Source organism: Leucoraja erinacea, chromosome 2, assembly GCF_028641065.1.
Source record: "Leucoraja erinacea ecotype New England chromosome 2, Leri_hhj_1, whole genome shotgun sequence".
Taxonomy (NCBI): Eukaryota; Metazoa; Chordata; class Chondrichthyes; order Rajiformes; family Rajidae; genus Leucoraja; species Leucoraja erinaceus.
In genome coordinates, this window is record NC_073378.1 from 103,287,444 (window position 1) to 103,297,777 (window position 10,334).

At 41.5% G+C, this 10,334-nt stretch overlaps 1 protein-coding gene and 1 long non-coding RNA gene across 2 annotated transcripts in view; one reads left to right on the plus strand and one right to left on the minus strand.

Moving 5' to 3' along the window:
* LOC129713202 (glucocorticoid-induced transcript 1 protein-like) overlaps positions 1 to 3,098 on the minus strand; it is a 174,514-nt gene extending 171,416 nt beyond the window's left edge. The window contains exon 1 of the mRNA XM_055662110.1: positions 2,423 to 3,098. Within this exon, the coding sequence (XP_055518085.1) occupies positions 2,423 to 2,831 (409 nt within the window). The 5' untranslated portion in view covers positions 2,832 to 3,098. The remainder of the gene's footprint in view (positions 1 to 2,422) is intronic.
* On the plus strand, positions 2,518 to 8,035 carry LOC129713238 (uncharacterized). The gene is made up of 2 exons (XR_008726199.1): positions 2,518 to 2,653; positions 3,093 to 8,035. It is a non-coding gene; the product is annotated as an uncharacterized LOC129713238 (long non-coding RNA).
* The last annotated feature ends 2,299 nt before the right edge of the window (positions 8,036 to 10,334 follow it).

A 10,334-nucleotide genomic window follows, 5' to 3' on the forward strand; every position in this document is an offset into this window, starting at 1 on the left:
AATTCACACATAAGGAGCCCCATCCACCATCCCAACTCCCGGACTCACATCAACGTGTCCAGACGCCAAGCATGACAGCTAGTTGGAGCTCGAGAGAGAAAATAACATCTTACATTTGCATTTGTTAAAAAATACCTTGTCATCAATGAAAAGATTTGCAGCCCAGGGAAGCGACAAGACCACAAGACAATCGTACACACGTCGCTCCGTGTAAAGGTGTTTTACTTTAAATGCACCCACTTGTTTTTTTTGGGGTTTTTTATAAACACTTAATAAGCACAAATAAATTGTAGAAGAAATCTGATGCAACTGTAACTCAACGTGTTTGGGAGGTTTTTTTGGGGGAAGGGGGTGCTATGGAATTATATGCATGACCTCTCTGCACATTGGAAAAAAAGCATCGAGAGATCAGGACCAACTAATGCAATGGCCACGTCAGGCAACAAACACATTTTGTAAACAGCAAATGTGAATAACACCGATTTTGTGTTAAATCGCTTAATCTGACAGACGGTGGGTGGGGGGGGGGGGGGATACATATTTTAATTAAAATGCAGGTCATTCATAATTGCTTTTTTCCTGAATAAATTCTGCAAGTACTTGGATTTTATGTAATTTGGATGTACCCATGCTTTTGCCGAGGCTCCGTATTGCCCTTTGCTACGGCCCCTGAATGAATTAAAATACCACAATCCCTTCGTCCATGTGTTACTGTCTGAATGCCAAGTGCATTCGGCAGCTCTGCATAAAGCAGCCCTTTCTCCAGCACTGAATGTCATTATCGTTCCTTAAAAAAATATCCCCCCCCCCCATCTCAAGTGAATAGATTGGAAAGGTTGTAAATTATTAAAATCGGATTAGAAACTGCTTCTCAAATTATAGTTTACAAACAATCCCTCGGTTTAAGTGAATAGATTGGGAAAGATTGAATTATTAACATGGGATTTGGAACGGATTCTGAAACCACGTAGAGTTACAACTACAATTTTAATTTCATTCATGTTTTTCTTCGTCAACAGCCCTCCCTCCCTCTCCCCCTCCAGTTTCTAGGCGTGATCTTGTTGGAATAGGTAACATACGAAGCCAAAATCTCAGTAATTGTACGTTGGGTCCATTACCGCAGTTGTCTCGTAATCGAGAAACGTAAGTGGGAAAAGGTGACATTTTAATCTGGCGGTCAAAGTAAATACGATCAAACGGGATAATAATCAAGTCTTGCAGGATGGGTTGCGCACATAATAATTAGATACAAGAAGAAAACCATTGAGGATATATTTTTAAATACACTATCCTATTACACGTCCTACATACAAAAACGTCGTATAGTAGCCATTTACGTTTGTAACACATTTAACAAGTATATGCTTATCATGTACTTCCTAGTAATGATTTACATCTCAACATTTATAATTGCCTCGTCATATTTTACATAAAATAGTCTTTGTTTAACCTCTTAAAATATCATCTAATCATGTTGTTCTTTGGTGTAAAGCTTTCTTTAGTGGAATCAAGGACCATAACACTAGCAAACAGCAATCAGAATTATCAGCAATAAAAGCAAACAGAATATCTGAGGCAGTCTATTTGGTTCCTCCCCAGTAGTGCAGTGTTTCTTCAATTTGACTTTTGTTTCATATTAACGTTTCTGAACTTGAGGGCGAAAATGGAATTTGAAATGTGGATTAACAACAAAATATTTGGAGAAATGGTAACATACTACAAATTACCCTTCGGGTTATTGCAACGCAACACCCTTGAAAATGCTGCGAATGGTATTTTACTAAGTGGAAAATGCTTGCAAAATTGCTTCCTACACCTCTGTTTAAACCATGCAGATAACCAAAGCTTACTTTATATCTTCCTTGCGAGTTAATAAAAGATATAAATATCCTTTACCGCCATTCCCAATGTACTCTTCTTTCAGATATAGATAATCTGAAAAATTGACACAATGTAGTAGACTATATCCCAGGAAAAAAATCCTTCTGGGATTATGCCCCGTTTGTGAAAACAGACGCGGAATCCCGTTTAAATCAATTTCTGTGTCAACATAAACACTGCCAACCCCTGCAGCTATCTTCCTCTACTCTCTTCTTGGAGAAAACACACGTAATTGCGATTTCTTACGTTTGAAACAATGCCGAGTGCAGTAGTTGGAATGTTCTTATGCATCTTTGCAATGGTTGCATGATATTTATTTGTCTACTTTTACTAATTAACTATAAGAATATTCCTATTACCCTTTTATATTTTCAATGCGTTTCTTCTCCACTAAAGTACTAAAATATACTAGGAAAAAAACCCTCAAAACCAATATCCGTAAACAGATTTGAAGGAAAAATAATATTTCAGATAATTACATTGCTCTAATCCGTTCATTTAACTGAGATAGTATGACAGTGTATCTGGCTTTCCACAGTACCTTTATAAACAGGAGAGCTGGGGCTCCTTCTCTCAGGTGAGCTCCTACTGTCAGGAGACCGTCTGTGCCTCATGCGGCCGTCGGCGGCGACGACAGCTGCAGACGGAGCCCAAAGCGAAGAGGTGGGCGACGACGTTGGGGAAAGTTTCTGTCCGTTGGAGCTTGTGGATGTGGCTGCTGTTGAGGTCGAGATGGTTGTTGATGCTGAAGAAGCCGCCGCGGCCGCCGCCGGTGAGTTATTGTTGCTGCCGCTGCCGCCGCCGCCGGCACACGAGGAGGAGGAGCGGGTCGGGCTGTTATTGCCTTGTCTCAGCTGGAAGGGCACCGTGGCCCTAATGGGCTGCAGGCGGTTCGAAGTAGGCGATCCATTGCGCCGCACTCGTTGAGACGCTGGTTGTGAGGACGACATGGCGAGATCCTTTAATACAGGATAGTTCTCTAAAATGATTATACAAATTCTTGTTTTTTTTAAATGCCGTAATATCTTCACTCTGCGTACGCTGGATGCTCTAGAATATTTGTTTCTGTTGCTTGCTGCCCCGAACGGTGTTGTTTTAGGAAGTGTTTGACCACCCTATTGCTTGAATCGGTCCCGTTCCGGGCTGCTGCTTGTTAAAGTGACTCCAGTTTATCCACTTCTCACTCATTCGCGTTGCTGTCCTCAACCTAGCTCCAAAGAAACGACAAGCCAGCCGCAGCCCGGGAGGAGTGACTGACAGCGTCCACGCCAATTAGAACCCCAGATACAACCTGGACTCGCACCATCCTTCTCCAACAGAACAGAGCTGGGTAGGATTGACATTGACATTATCCTATCGTGGCGAAAAAGGATGGGCTGCTCCACGTTCTGCTCTCCTCACCCGATTAGCTCTTTGCACGCTGCCTCGCCTCTTTCCTGCAATAATTGTCAGCCTCGTCCTCCAGCCAGGAGGCCGGAACTCTAGACCCTCCCCTGCCATTTGCTATTCGAACAACATTACTGGGCTTTCCAAAGGGGTGCCGTTTGACTGACGCTTCCTTCATTCAATCGCCTGCCCCGTCCCGGGCCGCGTTCTCCGGGCCCGGAGTGCGTGAGCTCGTGATTGGCATCTAAACTCAACCTGTCCTTTCAGCCCAAGGTTTGTCTGCTGCTGGGGCTCTTTTTACTCATTGGTTGTATTTCAGCTGATCGCAGGGATATTTGCATCTTTTACCCGTTTGTCTTGCATTATAATTTTGCTCTGTTGATGTTGAAATAAGTTAACTTTTTCGGTAGACCTGTCAGTTGCTATTAACCCAGCTGAGAACGAGCCCTTGCATTTGTGCATACGTCTCGATAGACCTAGCTGTGAAATTGTGTGTTATTGTTCCGCTTGAGTTGTATTTTTTTTAGGATATCGCGATAGTCCTTTTCAAATCACGAAAGTGAAGCCGCAACAGATGTTGACCATGCTTTCTCAAAAATGGCGAGGCGCATAATTGAAGCGTGCCTCCTTCTCAAGATCCTCTGCTTGCTGACATTTAGGATTTCAGAACCAGCCAGTTTAAAATGTAATATTCATAAAAATTGTAATGGGTGAGATCGGACAGGATCAAATGGAAAAGTAAACGGGTTTTTCTCAAGCATAATTGTACATTTAATGCTGTGTACTTCTTCATTTGTAATTGAAGGCCGGAGTAGAATCCAATTTCAATTGAATAGATGAATGACGTCGGCCGTCCAATCTGCCAGTGGGACGTGGAGGTCAATTTCAAGCAGAAGTCTCGATTTATGGATATCTAGTCGGCACGGACTAGAAGGGTCGAGATGGCCTGTTTCCGTGCTGTAATTGTTATATGGTTATATTATAGGAATCACGGTATAGGGAGAGGGGTGATCAAGCAAATGTCGCGGTAGAAGATCGAGGGGGCGCAAGGCCTACTACCACTGTTTCTCGTTGTGTACGCTTTTCTGGAGATGGTGCACCAACTTCAGCACATCACTGTGGGGAGGAATTTTGCCATTGCCAATATACCAACCCTTGTATTTGTTGTGCAGTTGTGTTTTCATTGTGCAATATGTGATTCCCAAAGTATTGTAGTTGTGCAATTTGACAAATACAACTTGAAATCTAGCTTGAATATATACTCTCCAACCTCCTCTCTGTCCCCACTCCACATGCAGCCATGTCCCAACCTGACAGGTAATATCCTGACTAGTGTGTTCCCAAGCAGTCCTCACAGGATAACCATTTTAGTTTAGTTTTTATTATTGTCATGTGTACCAAGGTACAGTGAAAAGTTTTTTTGTTGCATGCTATCTAGTCAACAAAAAGACTACATTATTACATTCAAGCCATCCACCGTGTACAGATACAGGTTTAAAGGGTATCATGTTTAGTGCAATTAAAGATAGTTCAAAGGTCTCCAATGAGATAGATGGGAGGTCAGGCCTGTACTCTAGCTGGTGAGAGGACGTTTCTATTGCCTGATAGCAGCTAGGAAGAAACTGCCCCTGAATCTGGAGGTAGACAAAAATGCTGGAGAAACTCGGCGGGTGCAGCAGCATCTATGGAGCGAAGGAAATAGGCAACGTTTCAGGCCAAAACCCTACTTCATCTGGAGGTATCTGTTTTCACATTCTGTACCTCTTACCTGATGGGAGAGGAGGGAAGAGGGAGTGTCCAGCGTGAGATTAGTCCTTTATTAGGCTGGTGGCCTTGCCGAGGCAGCATTAAGTGCAGATGGAGTTCTTGGAGGGAAGGTAGATTTGCCTGATGGTCTGGGCTACATCCATAACTCTGTAATTTCTTGTGGTCTTGGATGAAGCTGTTCCCAAACCGTGCAGTGATGCATCCCGATTAGATGATTTCTACAGCGCATCTGTAGAAGTTGGTGAAGGTTGTTGGGAACCTGCTGAACTTCCTAAGCCTTCTAAGTTAATAGAGGCATTGGTGTGCTTTCTTGGCCATAGCTTTGATGTGGCTTGTCCAGGACAAATTGCTGGTGATACTTATTCCTAAGAACTTGAAGCGTTTGACCATCTTTACTTTGGCGCTATGAATGTATCACGTAGAATGTGTACTGCTTTGCTTCCAGAAGTCGGTAATTACTGCACACTCCCTGTAAAGGTAGAATATTCTAAGGAAGGATTTAATTTTAGACCTTTAAAAATGTAAATACCATCTTGGATGTTGAGCATTGCAGAATTTTGCAGCAGCAAGGCCTTAAAAGAAACACATGACCATTACCAATTTAAACAAAAGGATTATGCAGATACCCCAGTCCTTTTTCACCAGGAGAAGCAACTCAGCAGGTTAGGTGACATATGTGGAGGGCAGACTAATTTCTGGTTTGGGACCCTTCAGACTGACTGGAGGAGTGGAGGGAAACATAGAAAAGACGTGGGGGGTGGGACAAAGCCTGGCAAGTGAAAGAAAGGTGGATACAGGTGAATGGGGTGATAGGCAGCTGGGGGAAGTGACAATGGCTAGATATGAAAATAAAACAAAAGAGTGACAGAAGAGGAGCAATTAAATGTAAAGCTGGAGCGAGGGATATGATTCGAAGGAGACAGGGGGAAGAGGGAAATATGGGGAGTAAAAAGGAAATGGGAGACTCGGTGAGAGATAAGTGTAGGGAAGGGAACAGGGTGCCTGTGAGGGGTAGTAGATGGTGGGAGAAATGTGCGGAGAGGAAAAATATTACTTTAAATTGGAGAATTCAATGTTGATAAGCAACCCAAGCAATATGAGGTCCTGTAACCAGTTTGTTTGGGCTTTCACTCTGGCAAAGGAGGTAGCCAAGGACAGAAATGTCAGTATGAGAATATAGAACAGTACAGCACAGGAACAGACCATTCAGCCCACGATGCCTGTGGTGAACAAGATGCCAAGCCCATCTCTTATCTGCCTGCACGTAATCCATATCCCTCCATTTCATGCACATCCATCTAAAAGTCCCTTGAACGTTATTATCATATCTACCTCGTCATCTCTGGACAAGGACACTAAAGACTACTATTTATTGACTATAGCTTTGCCTTCAGCATGATTAACTCATCCAAACTCATCTCCAAACTATAGGAGTTAGCACCTCCTGTCTGCCACTGGTTCCTTGACTCTCTATTCCATGGACCACAATCATCCTCCACAATAATTCTCAACACTGGTACTCCACAGGGATGCTTTCTCAGCCCTTTACTATAATCCCTATACACGTTCAAACTGCAATTAATTTCTCTCTAACTCCATTACAGGTATGCAGATGATGCCACTGTAGTAGGTCGAATCTTGAACAAAGATGAGATGTAGTACGGGAAGGAGATGGAGATCTTGGTAACATGATGTCAAGACAAAGTCAGCAAGACAAAGGAGCTAGTTATTAATTTCAGGAAGCAATTGGAGCACATGCCCCAATCAATGATAATGATGACGGTGGAACCGGTCAGAAGCTGCAAATATCTAGGCATAAATATTTCCAGCAATCTATCTTGGGCCAATCAAGTTCAAGCTATGGCCAAAATAAGCACATCAATGCCTACTTCCTCAGAAGACTAAGAAAGTTTGGCATATCACCATCAACTCTTACCAACTTCTCCAGATGCACCATAGAAAGCTTACTAACAGGTTGCACCACAGCTTGGTTTGAGAACTGCAGTGTCCAAGACGGCAACAAATTACAGAAAGTTTTTGAATGTAGTCTAGCCAATAAGACAGGTCAGACAGTCCACCATTGTTTCCATGTGTAGGAAGATGCTGTTTTAAACTGAAGATAGACACAAAAAGCTAGAGTAACTCAGCAGGGCAATAGCATCTCTGGAGAGAAGGAATGTGTGATGTTTCGGGTTGAGACGCTTCTTCAGTCTGACAATATACATATCACTTGCCAGGTTTTATCCCACTTCCAACACACTTTTCTGGCTTCTCCTCCCTACTCCAATCAGTTTTAAAGAAGAGTTGTGACTTGAAACGCTGACTGCGATTCCCTCCACAGATGTTACCTGACCTGCTGAGTTTCTCCATCTGCACGACTCTAGCATCTGCAATTTTTTGTATTTCTTCGTTCATCGGGATGGAGTGAAAAGTTATGTCTCATTTGGGATTGAGGCACTGTGGGAATTAAAATTCAGACATTATATTCCAAAGGAGAAAATATATAACTGAAAGTTTAACATACAATAACATAAAAATTAAGGCAGAAAAGCATATAGACAATAGACAATGGGTGTAGTAGTAGGCCATTCGGCCCTTCAAGCTAGCATTGCCATTCATTGTGATCATGGCTAATCAGCCACAATCAGTAACCCGTTCCTGCCTTCTCCCCATATCCCCTGACTCCGCTATCTTGAGCCCTATCTAGCTCTTTCTTGAAAGTATCCAGAAAACCGGCTTCCACCGTCCTCTGAGGTAGAGAATTCCAGACTCACTACTCTGTGTAAAAACAAGGGTATCATCATCTCTGTTCTAAATGGCTTACCCCTTATTCTTAAACTGTGGACCCTGGTTCTGTGTGCCACTCATGTTATGAGTCATACTGTAGCTCCGCCCACTGGTTTAATAGAAAGCCTGTTTTCCCTTTCTTCCCCAGTCTAGAGTTATGTGTTAAGATGAAGTTACCTATGCTGTATTGCTAATAAAAGTCTTTGGATCTCAATCACTGTATGCGAGTTAAGTAATTCCAACAACAACCAGGGACTAGAGGAGGGATAAAAGGGAAATGGGAGACTTCTCATTATTGTCAAGTATATGTGTACAGTTAATAATTGTCAAAAAGCCTTTTTTCGTTCCGCTTTCATTATAACTCACCCACTTATGTATATTACTGTGCTAGTAATCAGAAAATTTATTTCACAGATATCCACTTTTTTTATTATGAATGTTGCTTCGGTAAAGCTTTTGAAATATTTTATATGAAACATATTGTGTACAGTTCTGATTGCCACAGACTGATGAACAAGGACCCCCAGATCCCGTTGTACTTCCCCTTTTCCCTCCAGGACCCCCAGATCCCGTTGTACTACCCCTTCCTTCCATGAATCAAACTCTGGTCTCTGGTGCATCTTCTTTTTTCATGTGGCGTGTACAGCCTAAAGTTGTTGGACAACTTGTTCTATTTGATCTTCCGTTTGTCCACGTCGAGTTGATTGCATTAGTCGAAACAGGGCGAACCACGTGAAGGTTGCAATCTTCCACCCTGTCTCTGGTGCTGTAAAGCAGCAACTCTACCTCTGCGCCACCGTGACACCCTATTGTTCGGATGTGAATTAAAAAAATCCCATGATCCAAATCTGGCTCCATGTCAATCTTGTGCAAAAAATCACATGTCAGACTGGGGGGATATTCAGAGCATAGGGACAAGATAAATGCAATAAAAGATAATTTAGTTGTAAGTTCTAGTTTGCCACTGTCACATGCATCCCACAAATTAAAATATCCAAGCTGCGCCATCTGCACATGTCAAGATTGAGTTTAAAAAAAAAAATTCTGCAAAATACATGAGAGCAAATGTTATACCGTATCTCAAATATTTGGGAAGTGAATTGTGAATTCCCTAAATGCAAATTTCTGTAACCCAAATAGTGGTAGAGTTTACCGAGATAATTTTTCATGGTTTTGTTGTTTTGCTCTCCTAAATGTTTTGTCAGGGACCATTTCCGTAGGGTCTTAGTTCTCAGATACTGAAATATAATATATGGGACAACGCCTGTAGTTGAACTGAAACCAAGTTGCAGTATTTAACTTTCTGGAAACTCTATTCTCGGGTTTTGCAAAACAGTATAATCAATACTGCTATCAGAAATGTACAAGATCTGACTTACGATGCAAAATACTGAATTTGATTAATAATGACAACACAGTATTACTATAATAATGAATTCCTTGCTTAAGACTATAAAAAATTCACAAATTCTATTGAACTTACAGACTTCTGTGTGTGCTGCTTAGGAATTTCCATATGGCCTAAGAGATACTTCTAATAGAACTATGCCATAGCACATGTAATATATTATTTTTATATCTACTGAAGGACGGTTGCATTGAGATAAGATCTCAAAATAGAAGTTGCCAAAATATGGCGCTGTGAATCTGTAGAAACATAATGATGGAACCTTTTGCCACTAGGACCACTGTGCTATCTTATGGAATTTCATTTATTGGGATCAAAAGTATCAAAATGGTATTTGCACAAACAAAACAAGTCATTGAAAGAATAGTTTCATCATTAAACACCATCAATTTAAATCACATGCAATCAGCCTGAACAAAACATCTATAAACAAACTGCGGGAGGAACTCAGCGGGTCAGGCAGCATCTGTGAAGGGAAATAGACAGATGGCATATCTGTTTGGGACCCTTCATCAGACTGAATAATCAAACAGCTATGCAGATCAAATCTATTTCTGATTAAATATACATCAATGGATTTGCATTTAACAGGTCGTTTAACATACCAAAACTATTCTGTCATTGTAGCCATATGTTGTGGCACCATCTGTACACCGTTCTCCGCATAGGCAAATCTTAGAATCTGGATATTGGCACAACAAGCTTTTATGTTTGTATTGCTAATTTAATTTAGGCAACTAAACCTCAAAAGTATATTTTTAGGGAAAAAAAAAACGAGTTGAGAAACTCAGCAGATCAGACAGCATCTGTAGAAGGAATGGACAGATGACATTTCTGGTCAAGACCATTCTTCTAGATTCCAGCTGCTGCAGTCTCTTGAGTTACCATCCATAGATCTTTAGGGAAGACTCATTCAAATTGTGACTGAATTCTTACTTGCAGGCAACCCTGGCATTACTGTCATTTCGGTTATGGAAATCTGCCCTTGCTAAATTCACAAATTACTATCCAAAAATTTGAGATACAGAATAAGATTTGCTCCTGTGTAATTTATGTGGAAATAATAAATAGGTGACGTGGCTCTGCAGTACAGAACATCCTGTTT